Source organism: Mastigoproctus giganteus, chromosome 7, assembly GCF_048544385.1.
Source record: "Mastigoproctus giganteus isolate SK-2022 chromosome 7, ASM4854438v1, whole genome shotgun sequence".
NCBI classification, from domain to species: domain Eukaryota; kingdom Metazoa; phylum Arthropoda; class Arachnida; order Uropygi; family Thelyphonidae; genus Mastigoproctus; species Mastigoproctus giganteus.
Genome location: NC_143581.1, coordinates 61,668,159 through 61,688,219, shown reverse-complemented (window position 1 = coordinate 61,688,219; position 20,061 = coordinate 61,668,159). Strand labels below are relative to the sequence as shown.

Here is a 20,061-nt window from a genome sequence, read left to right as displayed (position 1 = left end):
GATAGGGAGTTCATGTAGTGTGTATGTCGGGGTTTGGTTTGGATTTTATTGGCACATTAGCAACTAAGGCTATAATGCGCCAAAACCAGTGTATGTGTGCGGAGGGGATATTAAAGCCATGTTATGTTAAGGAGCTAGGTTACTTTTACCATGTGTATGACATATCTAAAAATTTCATTACTTCATATAGCATATCCCCCCACCCCACCTTTTCTTACTACTGAACACCATAAAAAATTGTCAAACTAATAGAAAAACCTTATCTGCAAAAATATCTAAATCTCCCAAACCCTTCCTTCTTCATTTCACAAATATACATGGTCTCAGTTCTAATCACAATTATATTCATTTCCACTTACAGTCTGTCAAACTCCATATACTTTCTCTTCACAGAATCCCAGTTATCCATTGATTCAACCACTGCTCATCTCAGTTGTCCAAATAATTATTTGCTGTATGATTCCTTTAGCTTCAAAGGCGGTACTTGTGCATATGTCCATTCTGATATTCAATGTCAGAGAATCAGCAATTTGGAATCTCCTCTTTTCAATCTTCTGTGGCTCAAAATCTCTCTCTATCACATTCTGTCAAATTCATCTGTTGCCTCTCTCATTCTCCCAACTCCACTAATCACTTGGAACTCTTTGAAACTTGATCCAGTCCAACTTTCCTAACAGTGAGGTAATTTTCTTTGGTGATTTTAATGTTCACAACTCCAGCTGGCTTCCATTTTCTAGTCACATGACCCAGCTGGCTGAGATGCTGAGGCTTTTGCAATTACTAATGACCTCATACAGATTGTTCATCTTCCTACCAGACAATACCAACCACACAGCCAATAAGCTTGATCTTTTTTTCACAAACAACTCTTCTAAGTACACAGTCGAGGTGAGTGGTCCTCTAGGCACCTCAGATCACAACTCAATAATGGTCTCTTCTCCAATGGAGCCTCTCTGTCATGGCCATTCCCTCATGTTGTTTGCATTACAAGAATGCAAAATGGGATGATCTGTGAGATTTCTTTTTCTTGGTCAGATTATTGTTTCAAAACTTCTGATGTCAACATTTGCTCAGATCGTGTCAGAGAAATTATTCTTGTAGGGTTGGAATCCTTTATTCCACACTCCACCTTAAAATCTCTTCCTTTATCTAAACATTGGTTTTTTCTATAAATGTGCTAATGCTGTTCAAGAGAAGAATATTGCATATCGTAACTGGCTTGTTTGCAAATCTTCAGTTTCATTTTCTGCCTACACCAAAGCTCACAACAGTTGTAAAGCAGTTATTAATCAGTCCAAACTAGAGTTTGAACAGGCTAAGAGTAGAAAACTTGCTTCTTGCCCTAATGGTAGCCGAGCATTCTGGTCTCTTGCCAAAGCTATTGGCCATCTCTAATCCCACTTCTGTCCAAACCAGATTGTTCTATTGCCTCTTCAGCCAAAGATAAAGCTGACCTGCTTGCATCTTATTTTTCTTCCAACTCGTGTATTGATGATCTTGGTAAACCACCTCCCACCATTCCCGGTACATTCCGTTCAATGCCTCCTGTTATCTACCGTCAAAAGGATTTTGACGAATTTTGATGCTTAGAAAGCTCCAGGTCCTGATGGTAATTCTCCACTTGTTTTCAAAACCTGTGCTCCTGAACTTACTCCTGTTCTGTGTTGTTTCTTTTCACTTTGTTATTCCAAAGGTGTTTTTCCCTCTACTTGGAATTTTGCTCATATCCAGCCAGTTCCTAAAAAGGGTGAGAAATCCTTCCCATCTAATTACCATCCCATTGCACTCACTTCTACTCTTTCTAAAGTAATGGAGAAATCAATTAACCGCCAACACTTAAAACTATCTAGAAAACTTCCATCTGATCTATGATCGCCCATATGATTCCACTGGTGATATTCTGGCTTGCGACTCATCTATGGACGAATTCAATGGAAAAGTTTGGTGAAACTAAAAATTGCTCTTGACATTTCAAAGGCTTTTGATTGCATTTGGAATAAAGGTTTTCTAAATAAGCTTCCATCTTATGGTTTGCCAACTGTTTTTTGTAATTGGATATCCAGTTTTCTCTCTGCAGTTGACGGAAGATGGCTCTCCGTCTTTTAACTTCTCCATTAATACTGATGTTCCCCAAGGTTCAGTTCTTTCTCTCTCTTTCCCTCTTATATATTAATGACCTGCTTCCACTGAATGGAAATCCTATCCCTAGTTTTGCTGATGATAACACATTGCATTCCACTTTCCAGTTTGAGAACCCTTACCCTTCAACAACAGCTTCAACTTTTTGAATATCCACAACCATTTCCTTAAATACTGACTTCCAGGTAATTCTCCAGTGGGGAAAAGGTAACTTGGTTGATTTCAATCTTTTTAAAACTCAGTCCTGTCTTATATCTCGCAAAAAGAATTCCAAAAGTGAAGACCAAAAGTGGCATCACATGGAAGTTAGCAGATCTTCAAGAACAGGCTAGGAGTGATCAAAATTCCTTTCTGCAGTCGCCACTGGTGAGTAGAGTTGGGTATATGGATATGACCCATAAACCAAGTAACAATCATCTCGGTGGAAGAGCCCATCTTCGCCCTGACCAAAGAAAGCCTGAAAGTGAGGAGCAATGTGAAGTCCATGCTGATCTGTTTTTTGGACACTGATGAGATTATCCATAAGGAATTCATCCCTCCTGGCCAGACCGTCAATTCAAAGTTCTACTGCAACATCTGGAGGTGGTTGAGAGAAGCCGTCAGGAGGAAACGTCCAGAGAAGTGACACATAAAGAACTGGGTCTTTAATCATGACAATGTGCCAGCCCACACATCTCTTGCTGTGGTACAGTTTTTGGCATCCAACAGTATGACAATCATCCCCCACTCCCCTTATTTTCCTGACTTTGGCCCCTGCGACTTCTTCCTCTTCCCAAGAATGAAAATCAAGCTTAAGGGTCAAAGATTTGACAGCATAGAGGATATCCAAACCGAATCGTAGGCAGTGCTGAACACTATGACAATGAAGGACTTTCAGGACTCTAGCACCTCGTGTTTCTATTGGGATTATCCTGACTTCTAATCTCTCTTAGCACATTACAAATATAGCTTCCCCTGCATCTAAAAAACTGGGTTTTCTCTTTTTCTCTCGGCTTTACTTTTCTTCCAAGCAGCTATTCACTCTGTACAAATCACAAATCCGGCGTACCATGGAATATTGTTCCCACATCTGGGGCAGTTCCCCCAAAACCTCTTTCAGGCTTCTAGATTCCATTCAAAAGAGGACATTTAGATTAATTAATGACTCATCTCTGAGTCTCTCCACTCTCTGTCTCATAGATGTTCTATTTCTGCTGCATGCCTGTTCTATAGATCCACAGGCACTGTTCTTCTGAACTGGCTTCTTTTAACTCCTGATTTATCTTCCAAAGCAGTCCAAACATGTGCCACAACCAGTCAACATTCTTTCACTGTCCAACTTCAAACTCACAGAACCAACTTTTCATCTTTCTCATTTATTCATTCAACTTCGTTCTCTGGAACAACCTTGCTTCACATGTATTTCCTGAAAATTACAGTCTACAGAAGTTCAAGTCTAATGTCAAGAAATATCCTCTTCCATCGTCTCAATCTTCATCCCATGCACATTACTAAGTACTGAGGTTCTAATACCTCTCAATGTTTGGGGTATTCATAAAAAATAAAATAAAATAAAATAAAATAAAATAAAATAAAAGGCTGAAAAGTTTAGAATATTCCAAGCTTAACATAAAATTTAATAATGTAATACTGCTCCATTTTGACTGAACAAGTTAACATGCTAGCTCCATTGTTATGTAAAAAAAAAAAAAAAAAAAGACTTGTTACTTTTAAGACTATATATGTGTTATTGTAGTTTGTGTAGCTAATTTTTAATTAGTCCAATATTATGGTACCAGATGATGTCATTCATTAAGTTGTAATTTTAAATATATATTGGAATATTATCTATTGATTTCTAAGAATACAATAAAATAAATCAAAGAAAAATAATTGGATTTTTTCTATTCACCAGGTGTGTATCTTTTTTCTCCTTTGCTCTCTATATTTTCTCTGCACACATGAAGAATTCCGTCAGAGATTACATTAGCCAATAGAACATATATTTTGCCATACCACCACAATGAAAATGTTAGATTCTGGAGGAAATAAACGCGCTGATTCCAAAAATCAACATAAAAAGTCTCTATCACGTCTACATCACAATATGTACCAACGTTTAATGTTAAAATAATGGGATATATACATATAATTCAAGTGTAAAAAAATATTATATGTTCTCTACTCATTTCACTCTGGAAGACTGATTTACAACCCTGAGAACATTTCACAATTAGTTAATATTTGGAAAACCTTGGCACAGCCAACAAAAATCCTCACCAAAAAATGCTGTGTGCTCTGTGCAAATTGTAAATTGTTGCATCGGAATTTGAACCTAAGAACCATAGGTCTGATTATGTTTATCACAAGAAAACCGAGGCCAGAATCAATTGCTAAAATTAAGAGAATTAGCTTATATCTGTTAAAATAAATCAATATGTCATACATTACTGGCTAGATTATGCAAAATTGGCATACTTTGGTAAAACATAACTCCCTCTATATTTAATAACTGTGATGTGATGTGAACCTATCATGGTGATTTTCGAAATCTATGCATATAAAATTGGTTAAAAACAGCATTTAAGTTCTTGGAGGTAAAAATCAGCTAGTGTTATTTGGAATTTTATCTAAAGCCAAGAAGAACTGACAAGGAAATATTGTGCACATGTTAAAGATGACTGAAGTACTGAAAATCCTATTTACATATGGTAATAAGGTTTTATCCTCTGAGAAATTACAGTTTTTTTCAACTTACAAAACAGAAAAGTTAACTTTTGAAATATGCTCAACTAATTTTTATATTCTGGAATATTGCTAGTTTAGCCATTATTGCACCAAAAAATTCCCAAATCAAGCTACATAAAATCCATATCTGAAAGTACTTCACAGAAAAAGCAACACAAAGCAAGTCCTCAAATTTAACTGCATTGTGCAATTAATGCATAATAATTAAACAATAAATTTTCCATAATATAAAAAATATTAATTTTCCTTATACATGAAAAGTAATTTTTATATTGCAGGAATCACATTTTAATTATTAAATGCTATGATATCTTTACCCTGACACGATGGAAAGTGTTACCACGCCAACTTAGAGCACATATGTCATCTTTGCAGGGCAGAGTATGTTGAGAGTGATTTTTTTTTGCATTATAGTAACTATTTACTTTTAGCTGTACTTCAAGGTATCGGCTGTCATAACGAGTTACAGTACCCACATTATCAGTATGCTCAATGATACGGGCAAAGTAATGAGAAGCATCTAGTACATGAGTCACAATTATTCGAACATCGCCCTCAAATGGGATTCCCACTGGTTGATCACATTTCAGTGACACTGAGTGGCGAAAGAGGCAAGACTGATATCGACAGTGTCCAAATGCCTTCAGAAAGGGACAGACTTCTTTACAACCAAGTGTTTCATCCTAAAACAAAAAGAACTTCCATTTTGTATATGCACACATGTAATATAATATTAAACTTTTCTTGAAAATATAATACAAAAATAAACAAGATAAATAGCATACTACTTGAGAAAGGAAAACAACTAAACGTAAAATAAAAGATATATAATATAGAGCAATTCATGGTAAGCACTCACTCAACACATGACAGTTTTAACAATCTGATAATACAAGATAATTCAAAAGTACAAACACTGAAAATCTGATCAATGTTCACTGAAATAGTATAAGCAAAATATAAGCATCTTTTCTAAAATGAGGTTTCCAAATCTATGTGCAATATTATATGAAATCACTGTTATATAATGGAATAATAATCTGTTTTTCTCTACTGCAAAGTTTCTATATATCACTGACAGAACCCAAAAAATTGTCAAGGCACCTGTATCTTGTCTGCACTGTTCAGAGAATATCATACCAGGCCAGTTACTCCTTTTTATTGCAACTCATCCAAATAATTTACCTAGGCCTTGTTGAAATAGCATACCACTAACTACTAGGTCTTGTGGAAGTAGCATGTCATTACAGTCAATAACCACCCTGTCTACCTTTTTATCATCAGCAAAGTTAGACGTTCAATTTGAAATACCTACATAAATATCATTAATAAATATCAGAAGCTGTAAAAGGCCAGCACCAAACTTTGTGGGACTACACTCATGACATCCAAGACATGAGTGACCATTTATAATGACTCACAATCATTCCATTATCCACAAAGGTAAGTTAACTGTTATTCTGCAACAACAAACCTGCAGGATGATGCAGCGCTCTAATTGATGCACTGTTCATGAGGGACTATATCAAAAAATTTATTTAAATCTAAGTAAATGATGTAAAATGTTCTTTGAAACCAACTCTTCAGTAACAACTTCATAGTAGCTATTTGGATCAGTCAGGCATGAGCTACCCTTAACAAATCTATGCTGTAATTCACATATAAATCTCATTCTGTCCAGATGATCCTGTATTGCATCCTTAACTAAGGTCTCCATAAGGTTCCCAGGCATGTCAAAATTACAGGTCAATACTTACCTTTGAGCCACCTTTGTGAACAACAGTGACAATTTCACATTTCCACTCTTTCCACTATTATAATGAAAGCATCCAAAGATGCTTTCATTATAATAACTAAAGTTCTGATGCCTTCTTGATGCTTCTTTCAACATAATTAGATTGATTTCATCAGTTCCTTGCTCAACTTTAATTGTAATAATTTTACCTTTAGTTCCTTTTCTTTTATCATAAAATAATTCAACTCCCAGTTAGTATTTGCAAGGCAACTGGTAAATTTCAAGTTTAAAAGTTTCTTCACATATGAAAGCAGATGCAAAATATTTAGATATCAAGTATGTGGTTAATTCCTATCCTTTTACTATTAGCTAAGAGTTCTACACCCTTAGCTTAGCATGTCTAATCTTTTCCTTCCCCAATAACTATATAGCTGATTAGCCAGAGCTGAAGTGAATTTGAGTTAACATGACCACTAAATATGATTAATAATCATATTCTTAAAAGCTCAGATAAGCAATCACAACACTTGGTGGAAGATTTGTAACACAACTCAAATCGTTATTTGAAACATACTCCAGGACTCATAAAAGAAACATGTATCAATAAAGATGTACTCTAGAAAAGGTTAAAGCCAGGTTCAAAGTAAGTTAACTTTTTGGTTCATTAAAAGAGATATATAAACAGGGCAAGCATAAAGTCTTTCACTGATTACGAAAAATTATAACTTAAAAACTATGTGAGATAAAAACTTGCACCTTGTCTCATAACGAAGGCCAATGCTTAAAGTTTTTTTGCACGTACAGTTGCATAATCAGTGGACGATCTAGTTAGCGCTGCAACTGCTACAATGCATACATCGCTGCAATCGTCAGTATCAAAATGGCATCAATGAAGGAGAAAGCTCAGTGTTTTGTGGTTTCATGAAACAAAATTGCCAGTTACAGTTCAGCAAAACTTTAGAAGAGAGTATGGGAGAGGTCCGCCAGATGTTAAAAACATCAGAAGTTGGTATGCAAAGTTTAAAGAGACTGGCAGTGTTGGGGACCTTAAAAGAACTGGTAGGCCTAGTATGAGTGAAGAGACTGTTGATCCTGTGCGTGATGCTTTTGAATGCAGTCTTCGGAAGTCAACTTGTCGTGCCTCAAGGGAACTTGGCATACTTCACAGGACAGTGGTTAAAATTTTTCACAAACGGCTTTGTTTATATGCATATCAAGCCTAGGAGCAAGATGATCGTCCCCGACATGCCGCTTTTGCTACAAAGATTCTGCAGCGAGTTGATGAAAACAATGATTACCTTAAATTTGTTTGTTTTTCTGATGAGGCTAAGCTCCACACCTCGGGGAAAGTAAATCGACACAATGCCCATATTTGGGGTTCAGAGAACTCACGTGTTGTTTTTGAGAAAGAGAGGACAGTCCTAAAGTAAAAGTTTGGTGCGGCCTAATGCACAACAAGGTTATTGGAACCACTTTTTTTGCAGAGCCACCATTTCAGCAAATGTTTACTTGGACATGTGGGAGCAATATGTTGCACCTCAGAAGAGTTTCAGCCATGGGTAATTTTCCAAAAAGATGGTGCACCGCCACACTGGAGTTTAGTTGTTCGTGAGTTCCTGGATGCCAAGTTTCCTAACCGATGGATTGGGAGGGATGGTTCAACACCATGGAAGCCCATTCACCGGACCATATCACTCTTAACTTTTTTTTATAGGGGTATATTAAGGACAAAGTGTATTCGACTCCAGTTCGTAATACTGAAATTTTAAAGGCGAGGATAACAGATGCTTTCATGACGGTTACTGAAGAGATGTTGGAGTAAACATGGAGTGAAATCGAGTATCGACTAGACATTCTTCAGGCAACAAATGTAACACATGTAGAAGTGTACTGAAAAGGTAAAAAAAAAAAAAAAAGCACAGCCTGGTCTGTGCTTGTTGACAGGAGAGATTGCTTCTACAGGGATGGGGTACACTTAAACAGAAAGAGTACAAGAATATTTACTGATGCTATCGAGGCAGTGTTAGGTGGGTCAGAAAACTGTAACTTGGGGAGAATACGCAGACTTAAAGGTTAATAGTGGCCGCAGGCAGAGGCAAAAGTGATTCTTGCACTGCTTCTATTAGAATGAACAGCAGCCTGGAAAGCAAGGTAATGGAGATTTCCAGGACTGCTGGGAGTCATACTGGAACAAGTAAATACATGGGCTGTGTTAGGATAACTAAGAGTAGGAACAGGTGCATGTATACTTGCATGTACACCAATGCTAGGAGTATAGTTAATAAATCTGATGAGCTTGAAGTGCTAGTGATACCAGAAACATGGTGTCACACAGACATAAGCATTGCAGAATTGGAATTTGGGGAGTACAATGTGTACAGAAAGAATAGACAAGACAGGAAGGGAGGAGGGGTTATGATATTAGTTAAGAAACACAAAATCCAAGGAAGTGCATCCAATTGATGTTGGTGGACAATGCAACTTGAGTCTGTTTGGTGTGACATAAGCACTGGGAAAGGAAAAATGAGTAAGTGTGTGTTATTGGCCTAATGAATCTGATGAGTATAATGAGCAATTGTGCAGAGAAATAGAGTGGGCCAGCAAATCAGAATGTTTTATAATGGGGGATTTCAACTCTCCAAATATTGACTGGAACTTGTGGGTTGGTCACTCACACATTAGCAAAACTTTTGTGGATTCATTGGATGATTGTTTTCTACATCAGCATGATTGGGAGGCAACTAGAGGGAGTAATACTCTTGATCTGATTGTCAGTAGTGATTTAACAGTCCTAATAATTAGACCTTCTTGATTTTGGTCCTTGAGGTTGTCACAGACATTCTCTCAGATATGCCAGACAAGCTGTACTTGCTACCTGGGACTCTAAAACACTGATGGAACTGATATTCGGGTGACACTCAAGTCAAGTGGAACCAAGTTCAGCGAAGTCCGGACAGTCTGTGACAGCCAAATCCTCGGCTTGCACCTTCACGATGGTGGGACTGTTAGTAATCCTGGGTATAACCTCCATGCACAAGTACATGGTGGGTGACCACCAGGTGTGAACCAACACGAGGTGTGGCGCCCCTCTATGTTACCAGGCAGTACTAGGTGGTAGATGACTCTCATCAACCGGTGAAATACCACCACTTTACTTATTGGAGGCTTGAAGTGGTGGAACCCATGTTTAGTCTCTAGAGCTAAGTTCCGGTCAACCCTTCCCTATCTCTCCCATCATGCAGTATGATTGATGACTTTTGAGGTTATGATGAACATCGTGGCGAGATCCAATATTCCTTACATATCGAGGGTATGGCTCTAAAACGGTGTTCGCAGGCTGGCCGCTAGTTAGTACACCAGACCGAACTTATTGTTAACTCTCTAGGAGGCTTCCGGATCAGCTAGTGTATAATCTTGCTACCTCTACTCTGCCAGATAGTGACTGGAGGGAGTCCGAGTAGTGTGTATGCGGGAAGCATTGTCGAGGCCACGTTATGTCAAGGATCTGGGTATATTCTTACGTGTACACCATATCCAAAAATTTCATTACTTCATACAGCATGTCCCACTCACTTTTTCTTACTATTGAATACACCATGAAGTGTCCAACTAATAGAGCAAACTTATCTGCGAAAAGATCTAAACCGCCCAAGCACTTCCTAATTCATTTCACAAATATACGTGGTCTCAATTCTAATCTCAACGATGTCCATTTCCACTTGCAGTCTGCCACACCCTATCTACTTTTTCTGACAGAATCTCAGTTATCGGTTGATTCACCTACTGCTCATCTCAGATGCCCAAATTATTCGCTGTATGATTCCTTTCGCCTCAAAGGTGGTACTTGTGCATATGTCCGTTCTGATATTCCCTGTCAGAGACTTGGCAATTTGGAATCTCCTCTCTTTGATCTTCTCTGGCTTAAAATCTCTCTACCTCATTGTGTCAAATTCATCTGTTGTCTCTACCGTTCTCCCAACTCCACTAATCACTTGGAGCTCTTTGACTTCCTCTCTTTGCAACTTGACTTTCTCCAGTCCAACTTTCCTAACAGTGAGGTAATTTTCTTTGGTGATTTTAATGTTCACAACTCCAGCTGGCTTCCATTTTCTAGTCACACTGACCCAGCAGGTCTCGATGCTGAGACTATTGCAATTACTATTGACCTAGCACAGATTGTTCATTTACCTACAAGAATACCGGACAATCCTAATCATACAGCCAATACGCTTGATCTTTTTCTCACAAACAACCCTTCTAAGTACACGGTCGAAGTGAGGGTTCCTTTAGGCACTTCAGATCACAACTTGGTGATTGTCACTTCTCCAATGGAACCTCTATCTCATGGCTATTCCCAACCTCGTGTTGTTTGGCATTACAAGAATGCAAAATGTGATGACCTGCGAGACTTCTTTTCTTCTTTTCCTTGGTCAGATTACTGTTTCAAAACTTCTGATGTCAACTTTTGCTCAGATCGTGTGAGTGAAATTATTCTTGCAGCAATGGAATCCTTTATCCCACACTCCACTTTAAAATCTCGTCCTTTAACTAAACCTTGGTTTTCCAATAAATGTGCTAAGGCTGTTCAAGAGAAGAATGTCACATATTGTAATTGGCTTCTTTCTAATTCTTCAGTTTCATTTTCTGCCTACACCAAAGCTCGCAACAATTGTAAATCAGTTATTAATCGGTCCAACCTAGAGTTTGAACAGGCTAAGAGTAGAAAACTTGCTTCTTGCCCTAATGGTAGCCAAGCATTCTGGTCTCTTGCCAAAGCTATTGGCCGCAACTTTTGCCCTTCTCTGCTCCCACCTCTGTCCAAACCAGATGGTTCTGTTGTCACTTCAGCCAAGAATAAAGCTGACCTGCTAGCATCCCATTTTTCTTCCAGCTCATGTATTAATGATCATGGTAAAACACCTCCCACCATTCCCAACACGCTCCATTCAATGTCTCCTGTGGTCTTCCATCAAAAGGATATCAGAAGGATTTTGATGAATCTTGATGCTAAGAAAGCTCCAGGTCCCGATGGTATTTCTCCACTTGTTCTCAAAACCTGTGCTCCTGAACTTACTCCTATTCTTTGCCGCCTTTTTTTACTTTCTTATTCCAAAGGTGTTTTTCCTTCTGCTTGGAAATTTGCTCATATCCAGCCAGTTCCTAAAAAGGGTGACAAATCCCTCCCATCCAATTACTTCTACTCTTTCTAAAGTAATGGAGAAATCAATTAACCGCCAACTCTTAAACTACCTAGAAACCTTCCGTCTGATCAACGATCGCCAGTATGGATTCCGCTAGTGTCGATCCACTGGTGATATTCTGGCTTATGTTACCCATTCATGGACTAATTCAATGGAAAGGTTCGGTGAAACACAAGTAGTTGCTCTTGACATCTCAAAGGCTTTTGATCATGTTTGGCATAAAGGTCTTCTAAACAAGCTTCCATCTTATGGTTTGCCAACTGTTTTTAGTAATTGGTGGGCAGGAGTGGGAGTGCAGTAGCACACGCTCTTTGAGTAGACCGGGGTTCAAGCCCCTCACTGCTGAATACGGTCGATCTGCCAACCGCACTGGACCAGCTTGGCAGATTATGGTCCATTTCCCTCAGCATGAATTGTTGTGGAGGCTTCCATCCTGCAGTGAGTTGATAATGGCTGCACTTCTTACTTTTACTTTTTTATCCAGTTTTCTCTCCTATCGCTCACTGAGGTTGATGGTAGATGGCTTTCTGTCTTCTAACTTCTCCACTAATGCCGGTGTGCCCCAAGGTTCAGTTCTTTCCCCCACTCTTTTCCTCTTGTATATTAATGACCTTCTTCCATTGACTAGAAATGCTATCTATAGTTTTGCCGAATCTGCTACCAATTCCTTAAATGCCGATCTTCAGGTAATTCTCCAGTGGGGCAAAGACAACTTAGTTGATTTCAACCCTTCTAAAACTCAGTCTTGTCTTATATATATTGCAAAAAGGATTCTTCTGCTCCTATGCTTATCTTTACTGACACTCCGATTTCTAGGCAAAATGATATATCTCTTTTGGGGATTACCCTTACTTCTAATCTCTCTTGGCACAAGCACATTACAAATATTGCTTCCTCTGCATCTAAAAAACTTGGTTTTCTCTTTCGCTCTCAGCGTTACTTTTCTTCCAAACAGCTGCTCACTCTGTATAAATCACAAATCCGCCCTGATATGGAATATTGTTCCCACATCTGGGGTGGTGCCCCAAAAACCTCTCTCAGGCTTCTTGATTCCATTCAGAAGAGGGCAGTTAGGTTAATTAATGATTCGTCTCTAACAGTCTCTCCACTCGCTTTCTCATAGACATATTGTTTCTGCTGCATGCCTCTTCTACAGATACTTCCATGGGCACTGTTCTTCTGAATTGGCTTCTATAATTCCCGCTCCCTCTTTCAAAACAGTCCGAATACGTGCAGCCCCCAGCCAACATCCATTTACTGTCCAACTTCAAACCCACAGAACCAACTTTTCATCTTCCTCATTTATTCATTCAACTGCCGTTTTCTGGAACAACCTTCCTTCATACATATTTCCTCAAAATTACAATCTACAGAAGTTCAAGTCCAATGTCAACAAATATCTTCTTTCGTCTTCCCAACCTCCAACCCAAGCACGGTCTAAGTACTATACGTTCTAATACCTCTCGTGTTTGGGGTTCACATAAAAAAAAAAAAAAAAAAAACCTGGGTTCGAGCCCGTCACCACCAAATATGGAGGATGCGGAAAGATCAGAGAATGACCACCGCATATTCCCAGAGGAATATGGCCTTAGTTGCTAATGCCCCTAAAAACCAAATAACAACAATGTGATGCAAGAAAGTAAGTGTATGAGCTTATGCAGCATCAGCCAAAAAAAAAAAAAAAAAATTTCACACAACCACTCACTCTAAATGTTTGTCCAGTTCCTCCTTGAATTCATTTAACCTATCAACTTACACAACTACAAATGGAAGTTTGTTCCAGCAATTAACCACCCGCTGGCTAAAGGCAAATTTCCACACATCTATTCTACATCTGTCTTTCCTCAATTTAAATTTATGCCCCCTTAGGTTCGTAATCTGAACAAGTGGAAGAATTGCATCAGAATTCAGCATGCTCAACCCGTTCAAGGCCTTATACACCTCAATCAGATCACCGCGCAGGTGCCTAGTCTCCAGCCACTGTAATTTGTAGAACTTAAGCCTCTCTTGGTAAGAGGATCCCTTCATTCCCCTCACCAATCTTGTTGCCCTTCTCTGTACATGCTCAAGCAAATCTACATCCTTCCTAAAATGAAGCCTCCAGACCTGTACACAGTACTCAAAGTGTGGCCTTACTAGCAAAATTCTTATATATCATTGAAAAAACCAGATGACCTGCCCTGGTAGCCTGTCTGCATTGCTCAGAAAACTTCATATCTGACTGCACAATTACTCCCAGGTCTTTTTCATTTTCTACCACAGAACCACATAGTTGGTATGTTTCTTTGGAGTTACTTCTACCCATATGCAGTACTTTGCATTTGTCGAGATTAAACTTCAGATTAAACTTCAGTGCCACTTCTCAGCCCATCTGCCCAAATTTTCTACTTCCTGTTGCAGTAGCACAGGGTTGCTAATGACAGTAATGGCAGTGTGCCACTACTGTTATTAACAACCCTGCCAATCTTTGTATCATCTGCAAACTTCGACACTAAGCCGGATATACCTTTATCAATATCACTGATAAATATACAAAACAATAGTGTACTCAACACCAAACCCTGTGGGACTCCACTAATAACATTAGTCCACGAAGAGGAGCACCCATTGATTACCACTCTCTGTTTCCTCCCATTCAACCATCCTTTTATCCATTGTAGCAATTCACCCTTAATACCATTCTGCTCCAATTTGTACAGTAGTCTTCCATGCGCAACAGTGTCAAAAGCTTTCCTGAAATCCAAGTAAATGATATCAAAATTATTTTTTGCATCCAGTTCCATTATAACCACATCATAATAACCAATCAAATTTGTCAGACAAGACTTTTCCTTAACAAACCCATGCTGTGTCTGAATTATTGCTGTAGTCTTGTCTAGATGATCCTGCAGTGCATCTTTAACCAGTGACTCCATTATTTTACCCAGAACAGAAGTTAAACTAACTGGTCTGTAATTACTCGTGTCACCCTTCAATCCCTGTTTGTGAATTGGAGATACATTTGCACATCTCCAGTCCGTGGGGACCTCCCCTGAATCTAAGGATGCTCTCATAACTATGGCTAAGGGTTTGCTTACTTCCTTTAATATAACTGGATAGATCCCATCCACCCCAGGTGTCTTTGTTATGTTTAACTTCAACAATTTCGAGGCAGCTGAACGAGTCACAGAGGTGGTAACCAAGCTTTAGTCACTCGATACATATGACATAAATTTTGTGCAGTCTACTATGATATCACAGTTGACCTATCTTTTCCATGTATAAAAACAGTTTTTCTAGAAATCAGAAATTTTCCTTTCTGCAAGGACCTTTGAATTATTTCTGAAATGGCTGTATTCTGACCATATTAGCCTGGACCAATATGGTCAGAATGGATTCTTAAGCTGCAAATGTTGGTACCAGCTCAAGCACAGTGTTCGCAAAGCACTCCGGAGGAAGAGTAAGGACTTTTTTGCAGGATTGGAATACAGCATCTCACTCAGAGATGACGGAAGTGCATAGAAAATGATGGTGACTTTGTGGAAAAATAAGTGTTTATTAATGATTGAGGATTAATTGATGTAAAAGGCACAGTTTTAGGAATTAAATTTTCTGAGTTAAAAAATAGGAGGCATTACTTTTGTACCGCTCCTCGTACTATTGTGAAAGACAAACCATTTTTCATATTATGATACAAAGTACTGCCAACTGATAAAGTTTGTGCTACCTCAGCATTTTTAAGAACATCATTTTCAATGGGAACTTGTGCAACATGTAGCCACATGCAGCCATAAAACACTTCCTCATTGAGCAAAATCTTCTCCTCGCATTTTAGACTCTCCATAATCTTGGCACTAGAAATGCCTAGGACAAAGCCAGAATCATCCTTCTGGTTTAGTCTACTATGGTAGTCAATTTCTAAAAGTGGAAGTGGAAGATTTAAAAACAGTTAGTAAAATATATTTGCACATAACATTCTTCAACATATCAAGGAGTAATAACCTCAGCACATGAATGCGAGGCACATTGGATTGAAGAGCTATGTTCATATTTTCAAACTTGGTATAACATTTAAAAGAAACAAGCAAATTGCTTTATTCAAGCCAGAAGATAGCCATATGAACAGACTTTCTCCACAAGTGAGAATAACATGCCTAAATTATCAGCTTTCTTGGCTTGTTTAAGGTTGCTTTTACCAGAATTTTGCAATTCAGAAGTTCTTTTCTTAAGTTCATTTGCCGTCTTTGGAAACTTTTGGATCAAGACAGTGCTAACACAAGCTAGCACCATCCACTAGTGATTGCCTGTTGTACTTTTTGATTTGGTAACTCTGAAGTGCTCATTTTGTTTTTCTTCTACTTCCAATCTCTTCTTTAAACAGACTTTCAAAGGCTGCTACTGTTCTACAATGGCATCCTTTTACAAGTCTGCTCCCAGTCTAATTACACAAAAATTGCACTAAGTACGCTATTTACACAAATTCATCAAATTTTTTTTTTTTTTTTTTTTAACTTCAGTGGCACACACCAGTTGAAATTGTTAAATATATCTTACCCTTTTAGTATTATTTCTAAGTAGTAAATATTCCTTTTCAGCACACAACTTAATAAGATAACAAAGGACCCCTTGCTACTAATTTTTAGCCCAATTAACAGTACATTATCAATACTAAGTAAATTTTCCCCAAGTATTCATCCACATTTACAAAGAAAGCATACAGATAAATTCCTTTTCAGCACACACACACACACACACACACAACTTAATAAGTTAACAAAGGACCCTTGCTACTCATTTTTAGTCCTATTAACAGTACATTATCAATACTATGTGCCAGACAGTATTTTGAAAGAATAAAGGAATCCTAAATTTTTTAAGGTTGTTGAGATTCCCAATGTTGTATCCTACAGAGTCATTGTCCAATGCGCACACTGAGCATTGGACTGGCTTATCATGCTTTTTTTTTTTTTTTTTTTTTTAATACAAAAATTCACCACAATGGGTTATAGTTTGAAATCACTTTGAACCATGCCACCTGCAGCAATCAAAAATGGCCCATTGTTTTTGTTCTTTCACAAGAGTATTTTTGTGTTATTTCATTATCGGGAAGCATACATTTTCGAACAATGCATTTTTATGATCAGCATAACTGAGGAAGATTATGTTCTAAGATAAGGATGTAAATAAACACATATATGACAACAGCACTACAAAATGCAAAATCTATTTTTTCCATTTCTTTCGATACACTGAATGTTGTCCTTTTGTTTATTTGTTTGTAAATATCTGATTACATCACATTTCCCACTGCATGAAGTTGAAATTTCACATCTACGTACAGTACACAAGGCAAACACATATCTTTTTCAAATTTTTATAGTACGTGTGAAAACCTTGTATACATATCTTCTGAAAGATTGTTAATTACTTTCGCATTACTCAACTAAATAAACTACACAAATAGCAAATTTCTATTTTGCAACATACACTTCCATAGCACACACCTGAGGCCAATTCATTAATAAAAATAAGCAGAAATTCACAAAATTAAAAAAAAAAAAAAAAAAATTATTGCAGTTTTATTATTTTTTTGTGAAAAGAAAAAGACAGGAGGAAATCTTTGTCATCAACTATATTATGATGGCGAGATGATGAAGGGTCAATTCAAGGGAAAAAGATGGAGTCTCCATTGTAAATCCTGATAGCTGGCAGCTACATTGTGGTCTTTAATTTATTTCATGTCTTAGAGTTCTTTTGGTTTAAAGTAAAGGAAAAGGAAGCATGCAACTGAATTTGTGATACCGGGAGTATCCAACTTTAGTCACTAGATACTACACCTTGGTTGTACTGAAAACATTCTAAAGGAATCACGTGTTTTCAGTTGGTCAGAAGATGACCATGCAGGGTCATCATCCACTACTGGCACTAAGAATAAGCTGCTTTTGAAGGCACTTATGCTTATCATTTAGATTACTGCCATGCGTAATAATTGAAAAAGGCACATTTTTTCAAAGTCATCTCTACCTCTTCTTTCTATCTTTGTCCAATTTTATTAACAATGCATTTTTTTCTTCTACATTAATATTTTTCTATTATTAGGAAAGATATTTTGGCTAAGGTAAAGAAAGCCAACATGAGAACCACAGGAAACTTTTACTGGACAAACTCGTTTCCTGCTACCGCAGTTTCTCCCTGCATTCTCTGTAAACAGACGGTGTGTGTGTTGTCAGTAGTGGCAGAAGAAGTCGATAATGATGTATTGATTAGTTTTTTTTCTCATTATTAAAAACAGATTATCGGAGTTCATGAGTTGGCTGAAATCTACTTATGGGTACACCCTCCAAGACTGGCTCATGCTTAGAGTGTTTATCCTCCCCTTCCCACTGTTTCAAAATAGGAAAACAAACTTCTACTGCCACTACCAATAACACATACCGTCTGTTGAAGTCATTTCCCTATTTTAAAACAGTGGGAAGGGGGGATAAACACCATAAGATTAAGGCAGTCTGGAGGGTGTACCCGTAAGTAGATTTCAGCCGAAAAGGCATTACACTCATGAACTCCAATAATCTGTTTTTAATAATGAGAAAAAATTAATTAATACATCATTATTGATTTTTACTGCCACTACCGATAACACTCATCATCTGTTTACTGAAAATGCAGGGAGAAACTGCTGTTTGTTATTTGGTTTTTAGGAGCATTAGCAACTAAGGCCATATTGCTCTGGGGATATGCGGTGGTCATTCCCTGACCTTTCCGCATCCTCCATATTTGGTGGTCACGGGCTCGAACCCCGGTCTAAGCAAGAAGTGTGTGCTATGCACTGCCACTCCTGCCCACCTGGCTACGGAGGCGCCGGAGAAACTGCTGTAGTGGGAATCAAGTTTGTCTAGTAAAAGTTTCCCAACGTTTCCTGTGGTTCTCATGTTGGCTTTCTTTACCTTCACCGATATGTCTTAATAGCAACACACCTGCATAATCAGCACATCTCATAAGACGATTGTTCTATAATAAATGATGCTAATAAACATTCAGTAAGCAAGTACATGTGACACTGTCATTCTCACTTTCAAACATGAAACAGTAATAACCAAATAGTGCAAGGAAGCCACACACATTTGCTGCAATGATTTTCCATTACATCAAACATGATTTTCCTTTAACAAAAGCATGTGGTGTGTTATTCGGAATGCCATATCTATCCAAATGTCCCTGGATTGCACTCTTAATCATTGCATCTAAGATTTTCCCTATCAATGAAGTCAGACTAACAGGTCTGTAGTTACTAACTTTGCTCTTAGAATTGCCTTAATGTATTGGAGATACGTTGGCATTTCTCCAATTCAAAGGAATCTCTCCTAAGTCCAAAGATGCTCTCATAATTAACTTCAATGGTTCAATACACCACCTTGCGGCATCCCTTAAAATTACTGGGTATATGCCATCAACTCCAGGAGCCTTACTTGCCTTTATGCTCAAAGGTTTTTCTAATACAGAATTATCTGCAATTTTGAAATCACTAATTTCATATGACTCGGCCTCACTTGCACAGCCTCTTCTCCGCACGAAGGGTCTTTCTTCAATAAAGACAGATGAAAAGTACCTGTTCAATTCATCTGCAACATCGGCTGGGTTGTCTAAGACTTTCCAACACCCAGTGCACAAGGGTCCAATCTGATTTGCTTTTTTCTTCCTTGTATTCACATACATAAAAAATCCCCATTCACTGCTCTCTAAGCCAGTGCTTTCTCATACATCCCTGTCCTCTCTAACCTTATTTACGGTACTATCACAAATCAACTTGTAGCTGTTGTAGGCTTCAGTACTATTCATTGCTCTGTAACTGTTCCATGCTATCTTTTCCTGCTCTATTTGACTGGGCAACTCCACATTTGTCCATTTCGACATCCTCCTTCAATATTTTCTTAATGGTATGTATATGTTCATGGCTTCTGTGATTTGTGCTTTAAAGGTATTCCATAATGCAAGTGTATTCACGCTCATTCTGCAATCCTCTCAATTAATAGCTACTGTATAGCACATTATTCTTCTTCATTTTCCAACTGACAATTGTGTCATCACTACCTGCCAAGGTTCTTTTATTTTAAGCCCTGTAATTTCATCTAATTCTTGAGTAATGAAGAAGTCAAGAATATTTTCATCCATAGCATTATCTCTGACATGCTGGTACAAATAATAATCATCTAGTTTATTTAGAAAAATTTTTCCCCAAGGTGAGTTTCCCTCCCATTTATTCCAATCAATCTGGGGCGTATT

General features: G+C 38.0%; 1 protein-coding gene across 1 annotated transcript in view; it reads right to left on the bottom strand.

Moving 5' to 3' along the window:
* Positions 1-20,061, bottom strand: part of LOC150082954 (putative ATP-dependent RNA helicase TDRD12) — a 180,325-nt gene that overhangs the window by 145,758 nt on the left and 14,506 nt on the right. Inside the window, exon 3 of the mRNA XM_090378334.1 lies at positions 5,184-5,549. Within this exon, the coding sequence (XP_090234460.1) occupies positions 5,184-5,549 (366 nt within the window). The remainder of the gene's footprint in view (positions 1-5,183; positions 5,550-20,061) is intronic.